Raw genomic sequence first — 25783 nt, 5'->3', positions numbered from 1 at the left:
TTAGGGCAAATTGCCGACAGACACCTCAAACTTAATAGGGGATTGTCTCTTAAGGGAGCGTTTCTTCTTTCCGCGAGCGAGCACCGATGGGGCCACTGGAAACAGTCCGAAATATCGAGGCAACGATGTCGAACCAGACTGATAATGGTCACTGCCGCCAAGGCTCACAGAGGTATCCCAGTCGTGCACGGGATGCTGACCGTCACAAAGCGCGAGGTCATCAAAACAATAATTGCCACGACTGATTGACTGCACTGCTTAACAACTATCGCAGGGTTGACTATGAAAAATGTGGCCCCTAACCGAAGAAGCGTGGGTCAAATTATGAATGTATTATGTATTCCTATGAGACATAAGTGGGACATACTAATAGTTAGTAAAATTAATTAAAATTTTCGTACTAAAATGTGGGTGCAGTGCCGCGCGGGATTACCCGAGCGGTCTTGGGGCGCTGCAGTCATGGACTGTGAGGCTGGTCCCGTCGGAGATACGAGTCCTCCCTCTGGCATGAATGTGTGTGTTTGTCCTTAGGATAATTTAGGTTTAAGTAGTGTGTAAGCTCAGGGACTGATGGCCTTAGTAGTTAAGTCCCATAAGATTTCACACACATTCGAACATTTCTTGTGGGTGTTCTGCGGATACGCCATAGCTCCCACTGAGTCTCACTGAGAAATGTGTGAATATAATATTTACGTTCTTGAAGAACTACTGAGAACAAATAAATGACATGAAATAATTACCAACGTTTCACCAAAAAGGTTCGCTCATATCAGCTCGAAACTGAAAATCAAATGTGTGTGTCTTTATTTTGTATAGAAAAGTCGACAAAACCACTGGCCACATTGTACACGTCTCCCGTTCGTTATCAGGGCGACATTGCGTAGCGATGTAGCTACGACGTGGAGGCATAGCGGTCGTGAAAGGAGGGAAACGGGGGAAATGTTACAATACTGCCTCTCCTCACATTCAGGTTACCAGGTTTTTTTAAAATTTTCTTAGATGTTGAAATGTTCGTAGAGTCCAGCTGACAGCGTCCCAGCGGTGAACTATGTCAGGCGTACAGACTGCTGTTTGGCGACTGATGTCCGGTGTTCGTCATTTCTTATAGAACCGCACGTGGCTTGTCCCTGTGTAGCCGCGGGACTAAACTGATAAAAATATTTAGCACCACCTGAAGATACGCGAACGTATATGGACTTAGATTCAAGGGGAACCTAACAGTAAGCAATAATGATGGTGGCAATACTTCTTTTGCGCAGTTTATTATTACGCAGGGGCAGACGATAACTGTTAACTACGTAAAGAGACAGCAAAACCGAAATTTTACAGTCTAGATTTCTATCTTAAGTCTGGTGCTCGTCCTCAAAATTTGGCGTAGTGTACTCTTAATTCATCTATACGACATGGCCGTCCGGAGGGACCGATCACTCTGAACTGATGTTCGAAAGCGATTTGCAGAGTTTGTTACATATGCATCCAGCCGCTATCCTCCGTTAGGAGTCACAGACTGGAAAATGGGAGGAAAGGAGAGGATAGAATATAGTAGGTATCTTCAGCTTCAGTGAAAAGTAAAAATCACTGCCAACAATGATACTGAGCCCACATTTCTTGACGGCATCACAGCTCATTCACTGGCTGCTGCAGTATCGTCAATATGCGACTTGCTGATTTGCGCCTCAGTGCTATCTGACGTCCATTATCCCTTACGTGTCCGTGGAGTGCACAGTCCCACATCATGTACTGTGGTGTGCCCACACTACGGTAACGGATACCGGTGAAGAGCAGACGTCGTCTTCTTCCAGGTGCCGCCTGGTCTCTACCTTCCGTGCAGCTCTGCGACTGGAAGAGTGTAGCGCGAGGAGCACTTTGATGTTTCGTGGATGGACTGAGTCGCATGACGAGTGGGCGTGGAGTGTCCATGTACTTTCAGTGAGATGGTTAGAGAGATCTGCTGGAAGGAAATAGTTTCGGCTGCCCCGGAATTGCTGTTCGCTGGTTCTGTCCACTGAGAGCGGGTAAAAATGCCATGTAGAAAGCTGCAACCGAACGAGGTTTATTCAATGTAACGTAGTGAATTTTTGAGCGTTGGCGGAACTGTCCTGGCAGTGGAATTGTGGGTCGTATGAATATTTGGTGCCTCGTTGGCCATTCTTGTCGATCCCAAATAGTTTACGTATTTTCTGGACAGTGCCTTTTACATAACCTAAATTGAACTACTGACTGCGTAGTATCGCAAAAGCGCTGTTTAGATATATGTTACTTTCTGCGAAATGCCCTGTGATAGTGTTTTTCTTTTAAATATCTAGTTACCTTCCATCGGTTTGAAGAATTTAACTGTGATTAATTCAATCATGCCATGCAAGGGTAAATTATATTGGGTTATCTTTACATCAAGTATAATATTTGTTTCCTGTTTTTTAATATCATTTGAAACAGTTATTCGTACGTGGTGTCAGGGATGGTTACATATCGTCTGTAATTGGCTGGCTTCTTTGCCGTTTAGATGGGTCGCTCTGTCTGAAGTTAACAAGGATCAGTCTGTGGTGGCCAATCAGCTATTTTTTTTTTTCCTGCTTGCGCGCTCACGGTATCGTCTTTAGGTCTCCGCTACATGTTTTGGGGATTCGTGTCATGCGGCCGCCGTTATGGCACTTGTGTGTGATTCGTTTCCGAGCTTGTTTATCTCCGTTCTGTATCTTAAAACAGCTCATGTTATAACTTGTTGTAACGTGACATTGTATTAGTAAAATTTAATAAAGTGTGCTGGCCATCGTTGGTCGTCCATGCACAACATTAGGTTGGTGAAGGGTGTGGTCTGCATCTGTCTGGCCCTTACTACCGTGGGGCAATGACGTCGCATCGTCATGATGTCTAAGTGCTTGGCGATAATTTGGAGATGGTCGTTTGTTCAATCGCTTGTCTACTGTAGGACTGCCTGATACCTAATTTTCTACGATTACTGTTTAGAAGCGAGAGAATTTGGTCTTACAATGGTCGTCATATGGTAGCAAAATTTTTTCGCTCTCGAGGTTAACTATTTTGCAACGGGAATCAGATTTTTAATAGTTAAGTTACTTTACATTAGTGTTTCTATGTTTCATGTTTTACTGTTTTAAATGACATTTTATTGTCTCAGTGAAATTTGTAACTGAAGCTGATTTCAATTTTTAAATTCACACTCAGACTGACAATTCATTGTCATTACTATTAACACCAATTTGGGGCCAAGATGTTAATCATTTTGTAAATGAAATTAGTTTCTATTACTGAAGTTATATAAAATTTCTGCTTCTGTGGTTTTATTATTATTTACTGCTCTGAATGACATTTTCTTGTCTTAGAATTAACCCCATCTGCGCATATAGGTCTTATTACAGTTAGAGTTGATTTTGGTAATTAAATTTAGAGTGCAACTCCCTGGTTGTGATCATTGTTTTCAGTCTAGGTGAATAGGGCGCACTGACGTGATTATGTAATGTTTGTATTACAGCTTACTATTTATTTGTATTTTGATAGATCTCTTATTTATTTTGTCCAATAAAACGCTATGTGTGTGACTATGACGCTGCACACACCCCCTCCACCACTTGCCTTACTTCTCTCATCTCTCCACTCCACAGCCACGTGTGCTGCTCCTTGCTTCGCCCTTTTTTTTTTTAATGCAAACTGACATGTATCACCAACTTATTCTAATTCTTCCATTTTATAGCCTCTCTTTAACCAACAAATGGCTCCAGTTTCCATGATACCAAGTCCAACTGGCATATTCCTAAGATTACTTGCAAAACATCATTCTGTGTAGCGATGTATACATTCGTTAATCTTAGTAACACTAATACTTGGGCATTACTGACGAATGAATTTAAGGACCCTAACGCTCAGACCATATCCTACGACTGGTGCTATTGTTGTTGGTAGTATACTCCCCTGACTGCTTGCAAGTGACGTTAAAATTGCCTGTATGCGATTGATACGTTCTGTTGATTACGGCTGTGTCTCTTCCGCGTCTTCGCTAAATTCTGTGGAATACAACGTTCGTCCAGGAATACCCCTACACATCTTGTTATCGTGCTTCTTCTGATGCGTACATCTTGTGATTTCTTGCTAGGATCTCTATCAGCAAGAGGCACATGGTTCTGTGAGGTACGAATGACAATTTGACATTTCGACCCAACGTTCAAAGAGATTTTAGAAAATAATTCCATTGAAAAATGTGAACAACATGGACATACATCAACAAGAAAATCATAACGGAACCAGAACACATGGAGAGTCGTGAGGTCTCATTCACTCACAGACTGAAAAATTGAAAATCACCGAACTACTCAAGGCTCAAGTTACTATTCTTAAACAAATGCAGTCTTGTTCAGAAAGAGCATCTTTCCTAGATAAGAATTCAAGTCCCACTAGTCTCAGACACCAAAGTCGACATGACAGGTGCTGAGCTACTGTCGCCTACAAATCATGGGAACGAAAAGCCCCGTTTCAGAAAGCCTCATCACCTCGAAGGTAATCAAAACCGGTCTTAAAATAATTACACGAATATACAGCTATTACTAGTATGGGTGATAGTACACTTGTACCAAGTGGAACTACGTATGGGATCTCGGTGAGAACTATAATGTTAAATTTTACAAAGAATGGATTAACATATCGGGAGCACTGACTTTACAGAGTGCACCAATAACCAAATATTCAGCTGAGACTAGATTTAATTCGGCATAGGGCTGGTGTCTTAGGATCCACATACACGCCACACAACCGAATTTTGCGGGTTGTCGCCTAGTCAAGATGCCAGTAAGTCGACGCGCCTGTCAAGGTGATCGTACGAATTTCCCTCGACGATTTGATTTGTGCACGTCAACATACAACTTCCCTCGATGTTTTGATTCATAGTGACGTGGTGTGCAATGCACGACGAGGAATTCATAATATGTAAACAATAGACGCAAATGTCAACCGTTTTCGAGAAAATCTAGTTTGAAAATTTAGGGGCGCTTATATAGTTTTATCGGGGCTAACATTCTAAGAAATGGCAGCAGAGCGACTAATCTCATAGTTTCATAAATGCGAATGTCGCCACCGATAATGCTCTTGTTTCTCATTCTCACGCTAGTATTCAAAAAGGAGATGGTCCGCCAACGTGCACTATTAAAATAATTCCACCAGAATATATTCCGCTGGTGCAGCCTTGCGATGTTTGTTTTTACTGACAGGTGAAGAACGTTATAAAACGGCTACAAGACTGTGCGTATATCAACGAGCAGAACAAAGACATGGCTTGTAGAAAAGACTATAGAAAAACTTCATCTATGTTACATTTTGAGCTGTATGCACCAGTATTTACAGATAAGCCGGAAAAATGTGTGATGGCCGATAACCATTTAAAAATACAAAACAAGTTTGTATTCTACGCGCAGTGCTTAATAGTTTACAATGTATAATTTCCACAAATGTAGATACAATAACACACAATAAATAATATACTAATGTGACCGATGATTCTTGTGCTTATTTTATTTCCAATCTCATACAAAACCTTCTTTTTATGGAATGAATATTTTGCAAATAGTAAATAATTCATTGGATGCTGTACTGGTAATTTGCATATTCATAATGAATCTTCTGTTGGAATTACGTGGGAATGAAAATAGATATCGGCAGTGAGATTCGATGAACGAAATTCGTGGTTATCAAACTATGCGCTTACTCGGTCTACTGCGGCGTTCAACGCTAGCAACAATATACAGTACGAATATTTAGGCATGCTTCAAACTTTGAAACTAAATTTTCTTGAAACGTGTTAGCATACGCGGCTGGTCCCAGCGAAGGTTCGAGTCCTCCCTCGGGCATGGATGTGTGTGTTTGTCCTTAGGATAATTTAGGTTAAGTAGTGTGTAAGCTTAGGGACTGATGACCTTAGCAGTTAAGTCCCATAAGATTTCATACACATTTGAACTTTTTTTTGTTCGCATATGTAGAGCTCTTCGTCATACCCTGTACTCCCAGGGAATATGAAGAAAGTCGAAAAGTGGAAGTTGGCACTGTCTCCTTGTCACCTACCCTTCGCCATCCACATGCAGCTATCATTGGCAGTTATCCGCGAGCCACTTGATACGAGAATACTTCCCATATTCCTCTGCTAGACTGTCTTTATAGGACGTTGCCCAGCAGCTGGCTAACCAGAGCGAATCCGGCTTCGACATTGACGTATACTTCATACGTGCTGCGTGTCTCTTTCTCCCTGTACAGTGCGTTACACCTGGTACAAATCAAAACCACTTCAACTTATACCGATCGTACCGACAGCAATGATCCTCGACTGTGATAAAGTGCTCACCTGCATCTTACAAAACCGTATTGCATTAGTGACAATCCTTCAGTACACCAAGACGCTATTTAAGCTGTCTTACTAGGAAGTTGTTTACGTTGTTAACATTATTTTACACTTCGTCTCTAGTAATAAAGTTCTGTTGTTCTTGGCTACCTTTCTCTTCCTGTGATTTCTTCATCTAAGGCAGGATAGGTCATTTGGCACTGAGTATTAACTTTAGTGTCTTTTGTCGGCTGACCTTCCATCTCAGCGTCTTGTGGTCAACCAGGGAGCAATTGCATCTGCCCCTATGCACGAAATTTTCGAAGCTATGCTCCAAATTCGAAAGACGTTGTTCCATTTTAATTTGGCTTGTATTTGACTGTGTACTTTTTTTTCTCGCATTCTGTACTTCTAAATCTCAGTCTCAATTGTTTAACTTCGCTTGTGTCTTGTGCTAGAGCACGCCATTCCGTCTGCTTCCCATATATTGTGGGGCCCTGTTTCTTGTTCTTCTTTCATAAGTCTCGTTTTTACATTTATCATGGCCGCTTACACAACGGAAGTTGCATTTCGGCAGATTTTCAAGTTACAAGGTCGATAGTTGCAATGGTTGACCCGGAATACCACTTCGCTTGAAGGAGCATCATTTATTAGTCAGCCCCCAAGTGCTATTGATGGGATGACAAAACATCTGTGTCACACTCTGAGCTTCTTCCACAGCATCTGTCCCGAAGCTTATTTTTCGCTGGGTTGAGCACCGTTGCCTCGGCATCCTACAGAAGTTGACGAAACCTTGGACCCCTGTCCTGCCTTCCTTGCTGAAGTGGTCTACCTCCTTCATGTTAATCCCGTCTTTGATGCTTCTGGGCTGGCTTCCTCCAGCCCCTTAACCGTGGTCCATCCCCCTCTTAAATACTTACATCCAGTGTTGTCTTCTCTGCCTCCAATAGGCGCCTTCTGCTCCAGCACCTTACGGACCGTGGTCTCCCAGTCCAGTAACTCGCATGTCAGTGCCTCCTGCTCCAGTGCCTCTCAATCAAGGAACTGGCACTCAGCGCCTCACAATCCCGCAACTCTGACCTTAGCCTACTGTTCCAGTGTGCCAAGCAACTTCCAGTTTGTTGCCTCCTGCTCCAGCGACTCCTAACCCAGCGACCCACGCTCGTACACCTCCTGTTCCACAGTCTCACAGTCCAGCATCTCCCACTCAGCATTCCCCACTCCAGTGCCTCCCACTCCTTCACATTCCGTCACCCATTGTTACAGTGCTTCTAAATCCATCAACTCCCATTCGGGCCCCCACTGTTGCAATGCCTCAAAACCTGGCAACTTACACCTACTGCTCCAGCGCCTCCCATCAAGTGAAGCCCACTTTGGCACCTGATGTTCCAGCGTTTCCCAATCCAATAACTCGTGCTCCTGATCGAGTGCGTCCTATTCCAGCGCCTACCAATCAGTAAACTCCCACCTCAGAACCCTCCCTTTGTAACATCTCCCAATTCAGTATCTCACACACCACGACCTCCAGGTCCAGAGAGTCTCAATTCAACATCTCACACACTGGAATCTTCCACTCTAGTGTCTCCCTATCCAGCTGCCACCCATTCTGGCGCTTATTGTTCCATGCCACATAATTCAGCAATTACTGTTCTGGTGCCTCTCGCTCCAGCACGTCACAATCCAGCAACTGCCATTGCAAGGCGTCCTGCTGCAGCATCTCCCAATCCCGCCAATCCCACTCTGGGACCTGTTGCTCCAGCACCTACCAATATAGTAACTCCCACTCCAGCAGCTCCTGCTCTTGTACTTCAAAATTCAGCAAATGCTATTTCAGCATCTTCTGCTCCAGCACCTCACAATACAACTCCTAGTGCTCCAGTGCCTTCTCTTCAACCACCTCCCAATCCAGAATTTCCCAAACCAGTGTCTCCTATTCCAGCACTTAAGAGTCCCACAACTTCTTCTCTGCTTCCAAGTGTACCAGTGTCTCAAAATCCAGCAACTACCACTGTGACGCCTCCAGCAGCAGAGCCTTCCTATTCTGCAATTACTGCTCTGGTGACTTTCACTCCAGCGTCTCTAAATAAAAAAAAAAAACTGCCGCTCTGGCGCCTCCTACTCAAGTGCCTCCAAAACCAGCAACTCCTGCTCCGACAGTTCCTGCTCCATCATTTCAAAATGTAGCATCTCCTGCTCCAGCGCATGCCAATCCAGCACCTAGTGCTCCTGTGCCTCCTGTTCCAGTGCCTCCAAATAGAGATTCTCCAGCTCATGAACATTCTACTCCAGTGCCTCCCAATCCAGAAACTCCAACTCTGTCTCCTTCCAGTCTAGCACCTTCGAATCCAGCAACTCTGGCTTTGGTGTCTGTTGCTCCAGTGCCTCCAAATCCAGCAAATCCCACTAGCACCTGCCACTATGTGGACTCAGTTTTCCCATCCTCTATTGCCTTCATTCATCTCATTTCCTCTTCTGCTGTTCCTGGCATGTTATCTCCTGCCAAGTCTCCAATTTGTGTCCACTGGTTGACATCCGCCTCTTGTGCCCTCTTCCAGTTCCAAGGATTCCTCCCATGATGGCGTGGATCTCACACTTATCTCTTGGAGCTTCGTGGACTTACCTGGGCTTTCTGTCCTCTGGGCCTGGAAACTTCACTACAGGGCCCAGCGACGTCTCGTCTCCCCAACTTTTATGATGTGCACTTTATTTGCAAAGTCGATCTTGATGATACGAATTTTACAATCCATTACTACGTGTTTTGACTAATGTCATTTTCAAATCAGTTACAAATAAAAAGTAGTGATCTAAAAGTTCAATTAGCTGACGCAAAATCATTCCTGGTTATACATAAGAATGATGTGAATAAGTGTTTCCTGCGGTACACGACGCTCCTCAAAGTAATACTATTCTGAATAGACAAAAATAAGCATTCAGATTAAACTCATGCTGTTCATTCAGCATTAAATCTGGTTGACGTTTTCTGTGTACCGCAACGTGGACGTCTTTCTCGACTATGGCACTGCACGGCCCTCGTTTACCTCAGGTCCATTCCTCTCCTCTAACGTCGGCTGCCCTCCATTGGCGGCGCTATGCTGCTGGCGCCTTCTTCCAGCATCAAGAGGCCATAGCTAGTCCTCTTCCAAGGGGCAGCTGCGGTCTGCTCCCACCACTGGTGGCAGGTTATCTGACGATCACTGAAGTCAGGTTCTGTGATCGGTAATCTATGGTTTTGGATTCCGCTACGTCGTCATTAGCGGCTACCGCGTGGCGAGCCTCTTCGGTGCCCTCACATTCCTGCAACCACCAATGTTTCGAGCACCGTTTCCCCACGGACCATCAGCGCCTTGCTACCGGCCTCCCAGTCAGCCTGCATCAGCTGCTTTCTCAGTGGTAATAATGCGCTACTGTTCTTGGCTACAAGGGCACATTTATTTTCTTGTGCATGCCTCACCCGCAATGAGACTTTACTGAACTACTCATTTAGCAGAGGGTAACGTGGTTTTCGAAAGGTAATGGCACATTCATGAAGAGACATGTAAAACGTCAAAACGCAGAACGTCCCTAAATGCAAAAAATTAAAACAAATTGACCTTAAACTCCTCTACAGTTCAAACTATGTTGTACTGCAGCAATCTGAAAATACTAATAATGTACGAGGGTTTCCTGGAAAGTAATGCCTCCAAATTTCTAATATGAAATCTGTTTAAGGCATGTAAATAAAATAAACGTACAGCATCATTTTTCTACATGTCTACACATTTGCAGCTTTCTGCTGCTGTTCCGAATTGTAGTGCGTAACCAAGTGATGTGTAGCTTAACCACGTCTGTTCGTGGGAAACAGTATTATGTAATCGAGCTTTAATTTCGAAGAGTTCAGAGACGCGTGGAGCACCATCTCCTTCAAGATGACAACGCCAGAATACACACGAACGCTGCGACATCTGCAACATTCCCCCTGTCGTCGATTCACTGTCATTGATAATGCTCCATGCAGTACAGACTTGGCCCCGTTCCATTATCATTTGTTTATAAAAGTTAAAGAACGCCTTCGAGGACTTCACTTTGATAGTTACGAAGCGTTGACAGGAGAGATGAGGTGGTTGTTACACCAAAATTTCTACAGTGACGGTATCAACAAACCTGTCTCTCACTTAGGGAAATTAGTAGGTCACCAGGTGCATAATATGCTGAACCTCCGCATGCCCAGAAAGAGCGTCCCGCCCCCTCCCCCTACCATTCGACTTCATTCGATAACCCAACGACCAGTGTAGGTATAAGCTGGTGAGGCGTCATAGCGCAGCACCCTACGGCAAGAATTTCCACTAGTTGGAATCTTCACAGCTACAGCCAGCTGTACGTTCTTGTTGCGGCGTGGATGCAAAATTAAAGTGCGCAATCTTTGACTCAAACCCAACATGAATCTCATTCTCTTTCATTATTTTTCGTCAATTACAGATATAAGGTTAGTTTTACTGAAAACGAGGTGACCTATAACGTTTCGATACCTCTAATAGAAGACATCAGATACTTAGTGGATCTGAAAAGCTCTGTCTACAGAGACACCTACCTATAATTTACTGTGCAGGTAGTAACAACTTCAAACGATAAAGTGTCACTAGTTATTTCGAGTATTATTGAAGGGATAATGACAATTTAAGACAGAAAAATGGCGTTGTAGGGGGCACATAGCTAAGCACATTCTTGACTGTTCGTCTCAAAGAAATAGAATGGAGAGACGTACGATACGACTTTCAAACTTAGACACCACCATCGGCATGAGGAGAAGTTTCAGTGCGTTTATACCGGTTTCGATCGTGGATCTGTTACTGTTATGATCCATGTTAATGGCATAAATTTTTCCTTTAGTCAAGAACGAGAATTAATCCTCTGTACTGTCAATATTATCATCAGCTAGTAATATAGCGTACGAACCAAAATATAATGATTAGAGTAGAATGCTGTAAACTTTAATGTATGCATATTATAGAAGACATTAACTACAAAACACATTCTCTATTTCATTAGAAAGCAAACATGAAATATAAAGGGAAATAAGCAAGAATTACCTGACTAGAAAGTAACTTTCCTATATGAAAGAAACAATCGTGGGTTTCATTTCATAAGATTAAAATGCTAATCTGATCTGAAACCGTTGTGAAGTTAATGGTAAGAAAAAAAGCACCCGCAGGTGCATACTTATAATTTACATTCTTTTAAGTTGCAGTTTTTAAGGCAACATTTACAAGTAAGGTGACGAACATGCACCATTAGTAGGTTTCCGGAAAAATATTTATGAACTGTGTTTGAAGACAGACAGCTGCTGTTCATCTGAAAGAAAGAAAATTATAACGTGCATATTTCAAGTAAAACAACTTGAAGGGCCTGAACGATATGAAGGAATAATTTCATTATGAAATGACTTGTCGGCTATAACAATTACGACATCTGTTAATGCGAAAGCCATGGAATGCCCTTAGAGAAATGGAAAATTGTATCTTACAGCTTGGTACTTGTCATCTTAAGGAATCACTTGAACTAGAGAATTAACTGATGCTCTCGCTCATGTTACAAACGTGGGAGTGTCACAGTATAAACTACTTCACAGCCAACCAGTGAAGTATATTTGCTTGAAAACGTTAATCACATTTGTAAATGAGCTGAATGCACTATTTATTAATCATTACTAGTGAACGTTTCTTAATATTCAACAACATAAGAAATTAGTGCCTCTCACTCTCAAGAGTTGTTACGACCAATGTTCGTTAGTGCAGTTAGTTTAGGTCGCATGGCAAAAACAAATAAATGCAAAATTTGCTCTTTGGTTAAGACAAGCAGATAGCATACTGCATTTCTTAACGATACAATTTTTTATACGTGCTTCTTTCAACGCCGTGAGGCAGAGGAAGCTGTGAGATTGCTAAATCGACTGGATGTGAACACTTCGCTTAAGAATTTATTTTTCCAGGTGTTCTTCTCTTGAATAATGGAACATACATATAACAAGCGCATTTGCTATATGGAAGCATCAACTTTGTCAGAAGTTTACCCACGAATACGTAAATATTTATGACAAAGACGAACTGTATAGGCAGCTTTTCTCTTCTGACACGTAAGAGTTGCAGCACATTAGGCTTTAGGCTGGAGATGGCTGGGAGTTGTCAGGGTGCAAATAAGTTTTCATAGGCAACCTAGTTTTATTAAATAAATGGAGCTGAATTAGAACCAGGTTTTGGTCGTACGCAGGAAAATATGCCTGGCATTAAGAAACTACGGTAACAAAATAACAGTAATAGATGCTGACAGAAATCTTCAGAAGGATTTATTCTAGGAACTAAAGGATTTGGTCTGCCTAGTAGAATGTGTTCTGTTTTATTACGCATCTAAATCTCACTTGTGAACTGCTCCATACCTGTTGCAATTTCGATCAACTCCAAAGTCGGAACCATGTGGTTTCCGATATTGTCGCGTGCCAAGTACCCATCTTCAGCATTCCGCCTGGACCCGAAATCACCGAGAGAGACAGTATGGAGATAAGACGCTGAATTCCCGTTTGAGGGTGTGGGATTGTTGGTCCCTTTTCGGGTATCTCTCAGGCTGGCAGATCGAGGAAAGTCTCCCTGGTATGGCCGGAAAGTCACCCGGATATGGCTCAGATACCCGGGAAGGATCGAAACTTACAACATGGGCGACGGCTATGCTCCGGTAGAGTGACCTGACATGGGCATCTCTACCTCATTCCATTGGCGAAGTGGAAAATTAAATCTGCAATCCGTTTTGAAGCATGTGTGGCGATCTTGCTTCAACCTTTTAAGTCTGATACGATTACTAGTGCTATCGTAAAATATTCTGGGTTGGTTCCCAAACAATCTGCGAGGGGACTGCTTTAACGCTGCCCGTACAGAAACCTAGTAATGTCGGAAATTCCAAACTTCTCTACGTCTCCACATATTAAAGGAACGTAGGAAGGAAGTTTCAGTTCAACATTTTGTTGACATCAAAGTCATTAGAGACGGAGTACAAGCTCGGATTTTGTCAAACACGGGGAAGGAAAGCGGCCGTGCCCTTTCAAGGGAACCATCAAAGCATTTCCCTGGAGTGATTAAGGGAAATAACTAAAACCTGTCTACATTGCCAGACTCGTATTTGAGCCATGGTTATCTCGAGTTCGAGGCCAATGTGCTATCCACTGCGCCAATCTCTCGGTTGCACATAAAACTGCTGATCAATATGAACTAAGCTGAACTGATGAGGATCTGGAGTACAATAAAGATTGCGGTTGCTCTGTTTGAAAAGCTTCGTAAAGACACACGGTGTGTAATATCAAACTCAGGAAATATTTTGTACCATTCTACAAAATGTCACCTGAACAAAAAAGAAACACATGTAACAAATAGCGCAACTGTATATTCCTATTTCAAGCCAGTCTATAGATGAATTAGTAGAATTTTATGAGGTGGTAAAAGTTGTGAACGAAGAAGGACAGTTGTTCAACTTCAAACCCATAATTGGGGATTGTAGTTAAATATAGTATCTGCGTTTTATTGAAAAGGTATTGAGCCAATCAATCAATCGTATAAGCAAAAATCAAGATAAAAAACAAGGAAATGCCTCTGTAGATTACCATGGAATTGACGAAAGAAATGAAAGAGGCGAAAGACTTATTCTTCTTGCTGGAGAGGATATTTTTTTCCAAATGAACAGCTTTATGATGACTTTGAGAAGTGGAAATCACTAGGTTATGCATGAAATAGGATTTTAGTATTGTAAATCAGAAGAAAATAATCAAAGATATTTCACTTTTAAACTAACACTGGCAGCAACCATGATAGCTAAGAACAGAAGCAGACAAAAAATTTCAGCAAGGGAGAAGGAAACTAATATCAACGAAGAAAGAAATTATTAACATAGATGTAGTAAGTGAAAGGAAAGTGAATTCCGGAGGGATCTTCAGATGACGTTAGAACAGTCAAGAAAAGAAATACAAGTGGAAACGATAACGGAAACTGAGAAAGAAATTTTTTTTCTATGTTCTCTTCCTCATGTCGAATACAAGGAGCATTACTGTCAAAGTGTCGAGAAGAGAAAATTAAAACACTTTTTGACAAGACAGAATAATCGAAACTAAGTGAGCGTATTACGAAGAAAATAGAAGCAGATATAAAAAGGTGTCACGAAAATGTTACAAAATTATCATTAGAGAATAAAAGAGCCTGAAAGTAAAACAAAATGTTATGACTGATGAAAGAGGAATACCAGTAACTGACAGTAATGTAAGTGAGCAGAACAGATAAGCAGCAAATTCTGCAGCACATACGGAATTTCCATAGCTAATTATATGAAAAACTAATGAACCAAAAAGAAAGCACTACACACATGAAAGTAACGAAGTTCTTCAAAACCTTAAAAAAAGTGAGAAAAGCTATAAACTAAGTGCTCAATGGCACAACTGGTAGTTATGATATCTTACGACTGAAAACCAAGGTTTTTTTGTGAAGAAAAACAAAACGTGTGGCCAAGATCTCTACAGCCAATGAATAGGAAATGCTACTAGGTATACCATTTATAGACTTTGAAAACGCCTTTGTTTCGGTTAGCCACACTATAGTTATACAGCCACTGACCTAACAAGGTCTGGAAACAGAGTACATCGGTACATCGATGGTTCTAGTCAGCATAGAAAAAACTATGAGTCAATTTTCCTTTGGAGGAGGAGTGAAGCATGGTGACCCTTAGTATATCCCCTAAACTGTTTCTAGGAGTCCTAATCTGTTTGGAAAGAAAAAAAATTAGAATAAATTAGAAAAGTATCAGTAAATTGTGGTTGGCAGACGATAAAGTGCGGAACATTTAAATTTACAGGATATATTGTACGCAATTTGTGAAAATATTAATGGAAATTTAATATTTTACTCCTAATTGTTCAATATCCTAAAAGAATAGTTTATTAGTTTTTTCTCTTACAGCCTGCCAGTTACTAGATAGAAATTTGTCCATCGAATAGTGCTGTCCAAGAGATTTGATTTTTTTGTTCGATTTCCTTTCTTAGCCACTAACAGATTTAATCACAAGCAATATTGGTCGTGATTTCTTCTACTGCTCTTATCAAACTTTGATGGATTACTTGTGACGAATTCCATTAGGTTGGAGTTCAAATGCGCAACTTCTAGAAGAGGTGGATACACTATTATCACAGATGTGCTATTGATCTTATTTCTCGCTTTTGTGCAACCAGTACTCTCTCTCTTGCTGATGAGTTACCCCAGAAAGTTAGACCACTAAGATTTTACCGAGCGGAAATACATAATTCTTCTTATGTCTCTATTTGTTGCACACCACTGAATATTGTGTGTGTGTTTTTTTAATTTAAGAGAGAGTCGGTTTTCTGAGAACTACTTAACAGGTCTTTGGAGAACAACGTAAATAGTTTCTTCTGTGGCCCTCTCTCTCTAATGTAATTCTTTGTAAATCGAGTATTGTTTTTTGCAGAATGTTTCAACACAAACACAAGAATAAGAGTGGACCGAAAACTGAAACATGTGGTATACCCTTCAAGGTATATGCCCAGACATAAACATTTTTATGCTTTCTGCACGGTTTGAACTATTGAAATATTCAATTATTGAACTATTCAGTACTACGTTTTCATTTTGATTGTCAAATATGACTCAAAGCAGTTGCTTGTAAATCTATTATTCCATAAAACTTAAGTTTTTTCTGAGAGAATAACATGATATTTGCAAGCAAACATCTAGGAAAGACCACGAAAAATTCCTACTAATGATATTTTATTACTTAAGGAGTGTTATATTTTGCGAGTGAGTGTATAAATAGCATTCTGTGCCGTCAATAACTGAAGGACGTCAGAGGTTCCAACTGGAAAAGGACAAGAGGTGAGAGATAGGAGAGGAAAGAGGGATTGAAAATGGATTTACTAGATTAAGATTAATAAGGCTACACTTTGTTCAGTGAGTCATGGCGCGGCAGTTTGATGTATCTTTCGCTAAAATCTTCTTTGCCTCTTATATCGATAAAGGTCAACTCTTTGGCACCCATCTGAGGGTGTGATGGAGAAGAATGGATGTTCTGTAGCGGACAGAAACTTCCACTGCACTCCTTGCGGCGAAGCCTGACTGTTGTGATACGGCAGTGCGATAGAGACTTGGATCGTAAACATCCCGTGGATCCAGCTTCCTTTTTCCGCTTGTCGAAGACTCTCTCTCCGTTTAACGAGAGATGTGATAAACTTCGTAAGAAAATTTTCAATCTTGTGGGATAACCTACCTGCTTTATCTGGTCTGCTACCATAGTTTCTACCAATTTTTTATTTTTTATTTTTTTATTTTTGGGAAAGAGAATGCAGATGAGTGTAGGTATCCGGGCTGCTTTAAGTACGGTGGAAATGGACTGGTTTGTGGTTAAATAATTATAGAATACAGTTTTGAAACAACTTACGGGAATTCAGCCAGGTAATGTTGGCAGTCTGTGCCTTGAAAATCGCGGGGTGTACTCCCGCCTAACTATCGGCGGTCGATGTAAATATTACCTGGCTGAATTCCCGTAAATTGTTTGAAAACGTATATGCCAGGAGAAACAGGTCACGCATAGGAGACATTGGTCAGTAGAGCTGGAGCCATCGATATGTTTAAATAGTTATTTTGAGACTATTTCGTAATCACCATGGTAATTGCTAAAATCGAAGAAGCTCAAGAATTCGTTTGTGGATATCTGAACGGGTTCCTTTCAAATCGTGTTCATTTGTTCTGGTCCTGTGCCTCTAATCATTTCATGAGTTCCCGGTAGCTAACTAACTGCGCTTGTAAACTCAAGAGCTTATACTCATAACTGACAAGCATTATGTATGTCATGACTTACAGGTCCCTTGTTACCGCAACTGGTAGTCATTCCATCACGTGATGGCAGTGTGGTGTCTAAGTTGTTGTTATTGTAATTCCTGAGAGAACTTCCACCCTTACTGATGTGTAAAATTTAATTCTTTAAGTGGCCGGGTAAGTAATTCATATAATCGAATGCTGTGTAAGGTGTTAACTGCTTTTTAACTTTGTTTGCGTCTGGCATTTTTATTCTAATAATTAGTAAATTTTGTCATTGTACAAACTCTTTGACTAGTAGCCGCATTACTTTTCTGGATTTTGGAGTTAATTAAGCGGTTCAAGATTTATAAGAGAAATTCCGACTGAGTTGTCGTGGGCAATGCTTCATTGTTTAAATCGATTGTGGACGCCATCAATTAAAGGCATAATTAAGATCTCGTTTATCCTCCAGCGAACTTATCTGTAATAAATTTGTTTTAAGACATTATGTGTTTATGTGCTAATCCAGCCCCTTACCATTTCACCACCTAGCTCCTGGCTATCGCATAGATTCTTACAGGTTCAATTACCTGAAAAATAAATAAACATGTGGACGTTTGGGACGAACCATACAGACTCAGGGCGCAAGGATGGAGATTACATCTCCTCAAGATTTACATTGCCCCAGATGTACCCGCACGATTCTCCATAACAGGTCTTGTCCTCTAAATGTTGTGTTTTGCTCCACGATGGACAGCTGACGGCAGTGAAGGCCCCAGCTGTTCCTGAAGGACGGGTCTCCAGTTACTGTGTCAAGAGTGGGGCAGCCATCGCGGCTGGGGACGACCGCCGGCTGGGTCGTGCAGTGCAGCCACGGCGATCCCTCCTGGTGCTCTTTTACCCGCCGCAGAGGAGGCGGTGGCCGACCCCCTAGTGAATTGGATGGCTGGAGGACAGCGGGCCGCAGCCAGTGACCCGTGCAAAAACAAGCCGCTCTGCGCTGGGCCGGCCGCTGAGGAGCGGCGAGGAGAGGGGTGCGACGCTTCTGTCCCGTCCGCCGCTGGAGAGCCCGGAGCTTCATGGATAATCAATGGCGGCGGACAGCCCGGCTCCAGCTGGGGCAATAACGGCGAGTGGGGGCAGAGACACCCCCACCCCATCCCCTTTCCACAACGCTCTAAACCCCAACCCTTCCGACGAGTCTCTGGCCTCGCCGCAGCCGCCGCAAACTCGCGAATTTCCGATTTCGGGGTCGCTGCGGAACGCCGGGTGGCCGATACCTTCGAACGACCTGAGGGGTGGAGGCGATAACTAACAGCGTGGGTCGCAGGGCTGCAAAGGTTGCGGGTGAAAGCACACGCCCGAGGACAACACAATTTCGGGCGATCGACTAGGCGAAAGCAAGGTGTGACGCTGCGAAGGCTGTCATTAGTTACTTCTTTATTTATCCTTACATCACCCATTTAAGACTGGAAACATGCGTATATGAACAGAGTTAAGTCGTTCTAAACGTGGTTTCCTAAAAATTGAAAATTTCTTGTATTTTTCGGAAACTTTCCTACAGTAAATAAAAAAAAACAAAGAAAATTATTTCGTTCATAATGTTCCCCACTGTTATATGTTTCAATCATTTAGTAGACTTCAACGAAATCTTTACAAAATTGCGCACTTGGTTACGTCGTCCCGGTCCTTAACATAATGGCTGCTGCTATCTTATAAGTAATAGGCCATTTTAAGTAATATTGTAGTTTTGGATTTCTTAAGTCGATCTAAACGTGGTTTCTTAACATTTGAAAATTTATTGTCTATTTCGGAAACTTATCATAATAGCTGCTGCTATCTAGTAAGTAATATGCCACTTTAAGTAATATTGTAGTATTGGATTATACTGAAGCTGTCTTCATTATGTTTTTTTCAATAAAGATTACTTGGAATAAACAGAGACAATGTGTGTCCGTGTTACTCATTTAATGCAATAAACAAGATTACCGTTTATCGACATGCTTATTGCCAATTTGTGGGTAACAATACATGAAGGCCATTACTATTTTCACCACGAATTATTGATCTGCAGTAACGCAGAACTTGTAGTAAATGAGACCTAACAGAAGATTTTTGTGGTTTTATCATCAAGTAATAATAGTAGCAAAAATATATTGAACAGAACACTGTGCTAATAACAGTTGTTTACTGTTTTAGTATTAAAAAAAGAAGATGAACTTAGTCATTTAAACGGCCAACATAAGCGAAAATCGTTTGCATGAAATAGCTAAGGTGATGAACTAGCGATAAATAAGAGAAAAAAGGACTGGAAGTGTGGTCCTGCAGTTCTTCCGTGTTTTCATCATATTATGATTCTTTATCAATACTGAGTCGTGTATATAATTTGTTATATCTATGGAGTCTAATATAAAGGGTGATCAAAAATTCAGCATAAATTTGAAAACTTAATAAACCACCGAATAATGTAGACAAAGAGGTAAAAATTGACACATATGCTTAGAATGACATGGGGTTTTATTAGAAAAAAAAACAGAAGAACTTTACAATATGTCCGACAGATGGCGCTGGACAGCAAAACGTCAGTGACTTCGCATGACAATCGTGTACAAAAGGAGCTGCAATGAGAGAAAGAAATAGCCCATATGGGGCAGGGGAATGAGAGAGAGAGAGAGAGAGAGAGAGAGAGAGAGAGAGAGAGAGAGAATCAGATGCGCCAGCAATCGCAGCATGTTGACGTTACCTGAAAAGGCGCTTTAATGAAGCTGTATTATCAGAATGGGGAATTTGCTAGTTCAGCGTTACTATCCTATCGCCGTACGAAGGGGATTCGAACAGGTAAAGGTCCGTTGACAAATGCAGCTGTGGCGAGAGTGATTTCGAAGTTCGAAGCTACGGGTTGTTGAGACGATAGACCCTTAGTGGCTGACCGAGGACAAGGCCTAATGCTGCTGAGACATTTCAGGAAGAAATGGAGACTGTAGTGGGTTCGTCTATGCACGGGGAAGTCAGCGCTTGTGCAGTCGCACGTCGCTACGGCATTCCACTTACGCGTACCCTCCGATGCTATCAGTACAAAATCCATCGGCATCATGAACTGTTACCTGTCGATTTAGTGAAGCGGAGGGCATTTGATGTGTGGGCGTTTCAAAAGATGGCGGAAGATGACGACTGGTTTAGTAACGTGATGTGGACCGACGCAGCTCATTTCACGCTCCGAGGGTCTGTCAACGTCTACAACTGCAGAATGTGGGCTACCGAAAGTCCTAGAACTGTCGTGGAAACTCCATTGGACGACGAGAAAGTCATGGTATCGGTTGGGTTTACCACATATACCGTTATCGGGCCTTATTTCTTCGAGGAATTGTTTGATTCTGGTTTAGTAACTGCTACCGTGACGGGTGAGAGGTACGCCGATATGTTACAGAATCGCATCATCCTAGCCTAACTGATAAACACCTGCTGGAACGTACGAATTTTATGCAGGATGGCGCTCCATGCCATATTGCTAGAAGTGTGGAAGATCTCTTGCGCTCGTCGTTTGCTGATGATCGTGTGCTAAGCTGCCACTTTCGTCATGCTTGATCAGCCAGTTCCCAGCAATCAGCCCGTGCGATTATTAGCTTTCGGGTTACCTGAAGTCGCAAGTGTATCGTGAACGACCTACATCTCTAGGGAAGCTGAAAGACAACATCCGACGCCAATGGCTCACCAGAACTCCGAACATGCTTTACAATGCAGCTCAGAACATTATTCCTCGACTCCAGCTATTGTTGAGGGATGATGGTGGACATATTGAGCATTTCCTGTAAAGAACATCATCTTTGCTTTGTCTCACTTTGTTATGCTAATTATTGCTATTCTGATCAGATGACGCGCCATTTTATGAAATTTAGTGTTTTTTTGATTCTAATAAAACCCCATGTCCTTTCAATGATCTGTGTCAATTTGTACCTCTCTATCTACATTACTCCGTGATTTATTCAGTTTTCTAATTTGTACTGACTTTTTGATCACCCAGTATATGCAGAAAAAACCATTTGATGCTGGGAACAGATTATTGTCTGCAACACTGCAGGAAAATACCTAGTGTTCATGCAGGTATTGCGGTTAAAGGCCCTTCGTGTGTCATACAACAAGGTTCCGGTTTTGATTGTGCACGATTTATGAAAAATGTTCGCACACATAAAACCACCACTACCTAACTCCAATCTCTTATTAGATCGTCCGACATGTACAAATCTGTTTTGTATTCCTCTACATTAAGAACCATGAGATTGTACACAGGAAGCCCTTTTTGGTCGACTTTTGCCTTTGCATTCCCGTTAGGGTAGTATAGCAACGCTTTGAAGACAAAATCAACCAGAACAGATTCGCCTACCTTGTATTTTCTTTCTTAAGATTCTCAAACACACACATTCTTTGTTTCCTTTTAATATGCACTGGGAAAATGTGAAAACTCTTAATACGTATCAAACATATCTTTCCGTGGCCTATTGTCTTTCAGATTAAATTCCGTTGTCGATATCTGCCGACAGAACCATAATTTCTCAGCTGTCTTTCCTTTTTTCATGGCAATGTACTCGATGTAACTCATGTATTAACACTCACTTCAGCAGGTAGGTAATATGGTGTACATTTTTTGCTCTTGTAAGAAGAAGAACAACTTTTACTGTATTGCCTCATAGCCTATTTACTTTCTTTGGCTCGATTTTTATCTCTTTTTCAATAGTATTTCTTACAGTTTCCCGTAAATTCAAATGTCCCGAGAACATACTTGGAACTTACCAGCTTTCTATATTATATAGATGTTTTCGGTCTTCTTCTTGCATGTGTTATCAGATTTGGTCCTCACACTGTTTTTCTCTTCCTCCACTAACTTTTCTATGTACCGCCTCAAATGATCAAAGATTCCAGTAGGCTCTAGGGAGGTTTGTCTATCTTGCCCAAAACACGTAACGCTGCATTCTCATTGACATTTATAACTGTCTTTCGGCTTCACATTTCTTACAGGATCTTCGGAATTATTGGTAGAAGTTTCTGACCTACCATGATTTTTCTTTGGTATTCTTTCCATTCGACCTTAAACTGTAATTCTTCTTGGTTTTCTTGCTTTGTTGTTATTCTCAAGATAAGCATTATAGTTTAAAATTTCTCCGTCCTGACTGAGATGAGTTCCTTGTGAACTAGTTAGTTTCTAAGCAATTTTTTGGCATGCTTTACAAGTGAGGTTCCATGTTCAGTACTTGTTGCTGTAACTGCAGCAATGCAAGTATTCAGAGGAAGGTAAAACGAAATTAACTGTTGACTGCAGTAGTGTCTAGCACTTATTTGGCTACCAAACAGAATTTGTACGTTCGCCCAGTTGATAGGAGAATCATCTATATCTGAATCCGTAAATGTCCTGAGCATGTGTTCATCCATTTCGCGTAGCAACTCTTCCTCAGCTATGAACAGAGATTACAATAACGACAATAAAAACAACTACAGTGATAACAACAATAATATTATTAATACCTTTTTTTGTCATCAGTCTACTGACTGGTTTGATGCGGCCCGCCACGAATTCCTTTCCTGTGCTAACTTCTTCATCTCAGAGTAGCACTTGCAACCTACGTCCTCAATTATTTGCTTGACGTATTCCAATCTCTGTCTTCTTGTACAGTTTTTGTCCTCTACAGCTCCATCTAGTACCATGGAAGTCATTCCCTCATGTCTTAGCAGACGTCCTATCATCCTGTCCCTTCTCCTTATCAGTGTTTTCCTCATATTCATGTCCTCTCCGATTCTGCGTAGAACCTCCTCATTCCTTACCTTATCAGTCCACCTAATTTTCAACATTCATCTATAGCACCACATCTGAAATGCTTCGATTCTCTTCTGTTCCGGTTTTCCCACAGTCCATATTCCCCTACCATACAATACTGTACTCCAGACGTACATCCTCAGAAATCTCTTCCTCAAATTAAGGCCGGTATTTGATATTAGTAGACTTCTCTTGGCCAGAAATGCATTTTTTGCCATAGCGAGACTGCTTTTGATGTCCTCCTTGCTCCGTCCGTCATTGATTATTTTACTGCCTAGGTAGCAGAATTCCTTAACTTCATTGACTTAGTGACCATCAATCCTGATGTTAAGTTTCTCGCCGTTCTCATTTCTACTACTTCTCATTACCTTTGTCTTTCTCCGATTTACTCTCAAACCATACTGTGTACTCATTAGCCTGTTCATTCCGTTCAGCAGATCATTTAATTCTTCTTCACTTTCACTCAGGATAGCAATGTCATCAGCGAATCGTATCATTGATATTCTTTCACCTTGTATTTTAATTCCACTCCTGAACCTTTCTTTTATTTCCATCATTGCTTCCTCGATGTACAGATTGAAGAGTAGGGGCGAAAGGCTACAGCCTTGTCTTACACCCTTCTTAATACGAGCACTTCGTTCTTGATCGTCCACTCTTATTATTCCCTCTTGGTTGTTGTACATATTGTATATAACCCGTCTCTGCCTATAGATAACCCCTCCATTTTTCATTATCTCGAACAGCTTGCACCATTTTATATTGTCGAACCGTTTTTCCAGGTCGACAAATCCTATGAACGTGTCTTGATTTTTCTTTAGCCTTGCTTCCATTATTAGCCGTAACGTCAGAATTGCCTCTCTAGTGCCTTTTGCTTTTCCTAAAGCCAAACTGATCGTCACCTAGCGCATTCTCAATTTTCTTTTCCATTCTTCTGTATATCATTCTTGTAATCCTTAGCGGTACTAAATCAACATTTCCGAGTACAAATCGAAATGAAGCGGAGTGACAATTGTGTAAAAGGTGTTTGAGAAAACAGGCACACACGCACACACACATAAACACACACACACCACGATGTCGTCACATACTTTTGCACGGTGAGCAAGAAGCAGAAAGAACGGCGAGGAAACTTCTCAGAGCAACTCACCCGGCGTATTGCAGAAAGGTGGCGCCGGGTATGAAGAAGACCGTCGGCTTCGTCGTCCCCAAGCGTGCGTGTAATGGAACTTTCCCCGCAAAGTTACGTCTAACGGAAGGTCCCACGGAGACTAACAACCAATGTGTTCCTCCCTCCAGTTAGTTCCACACTTGCTCCATTTACCGTGCCTTCACTAATCGCCACCGAAGGTGGTCTCGCGTTCTCGAGCTGTACACCAGGCACGAACCTCGGGATGCACAGAACGCGCCCACGCAACCACAACACGGACCGACCCCACCGTTCCTCACTGTCGCCCCTTAAGCCGCCCTCGTTCTCCCGTCCTCACTCCGATAACCGTCTCAAAGTCCCAGTCGCTCCCCGGGCCACGCCTCGCACCCGCTCCCTCTGTCTAAGGATAACTGCTTGCGGTGCGTAGCCCGTTGCACAAACACGACGCGGCTCAATTAAGTTAACAGATGCAGCCAGTTTGGTGGTGTATGGGGGATTATATGGGGACGACGTATCAGAATTACATGCACAAATTACGTGAAGGAACTTAATGAAGCGGTTAAGAAAATATATAGAGCCACTGTGTGGAGCTTAGAGCACATTATGGAACAACAAGGTGGATCACATTGGCGCACCCTGCGATTTAACAGACACTACTTGCAATGACACAAATACATCAATCCCATTTATGGCCAGGAACTGAATCCTTGGAAATAATTACGTTTATAATATCAGTTCACGAAGGTTAGTTCATGAGTAGATGCAGACTACTCTGGAAAATAAATTCACAGAGAAACTAAATGAATTCAATATGCGGAGTCACATACATGCATGTAACTATTTCATTCGAAAGTACCTCTCTATTGTATCCGAACTCATATGCAAAAGGGGCCTGAAATGACGGGTACGTTCCAGTTGGGTAAAACTCCGATGATTCCCCAAAAGCAAACTTAAATTATCACTCGACACGTTCATCTCACTTACCAATCCAGAATTTTCTGTACTCACCTTCACTGAAATGAACTAATATTAAGTACAACGTTAAGTGTTACCTGATGGCCACAGTTACTACCAGAGAAATAAATTATATGCTGTTTCACTTTAGGTCCAACTTATATTAAAAACCTCGGATATCTAATTCAGAATCCATAACTTGAATACTTTGCATTGTGAAGATAGATCGGTAAGTTGTTAGTGGGCTTACTGGACCAATGGTTTACCTTGTGGACAGAGCATGATATCTAAAATACATCCAGTCACATGAAATTCGTACATAAGATACGGAATCATCTCGATTTGGGAGTTCTATACCTCCTTGCGATGTACCAGCCTGAATTTAGAGGGAAGTTCGAAATCTTGGTACCAAGCAAACTCAGCAGCTTCATTACGGAACATAACGTGGCTGGACCATGCTTCGTCTGCAAACCGATCCCACTCTGTGAGTGGGATTGGTTAATAGATATTTTCTTCGTGTTAAGGTTTAGGGCCAGAAGTAGGTACGGATTAATTGTTTGAATTTTTTCTTTATTTTTTTTTCTACGGGTTCAACTGCTGCTTATTCTTTTCGTTTATTTTATTATTCAATATCTGGAGATAATAAATTTTATTCAGAATTTTCTTTTGATTATATTTTCAGCCACTTTAATTCTCTTTAATCAAATAAACGTTTTTCTCATTTAAACGCAATATTATTAAAAGAGCAG

The 25783-nt window shown here is 41.7% G+C and overlaps 1 protein-coding gene across 1 annotated transcript in view; it reads left to right on the top strand.

The window, feature by feature from the left end:
* The first annotated feature begins 4430 nt into the window (after window positions 1-4430).
* The window catches only part of LOC126282398 (translation initiation factor IF-2-like), a 40313-nt gene continuing 18960 nt past the window's right edge, over window positions 4431-25783 (top strand). Inside the window, exons 1-3 of the mRNA XM_049982056.1 lie at window positions 4431-4509; window positions 7986-8374; window positions 17932-18260. Coding sequence (XP_049838013.1) covers window positions 4431-4509; window positions 7986-8374; window positions 17932-18260 — 797 coding nt within the window. The remainder of the gene's footprint in view (window positions 4510-7985; window positions 8375-17931; window positions 18261-25783) is intronic.

This window comes from Schistocerca gregaria, chromosome 7 (assembly GCF_023897955.1).
Source record: "Schistocerca gregaria isolate iqSchGreg1 chromosome 7, iqSchGreg1.2, whole genome shotgun sequence".
Lineage (NCBI taxonomy): Eukaryota > Metazoa > Arthropoda > Insecta > Orthoptera > Acrididae > Schistocerca > Schistocerca gregaria.
Note: the sequence above shows the minus strand (reverse complement) of the source record. Positions and strands in the feature narration are given on the sequence as shown.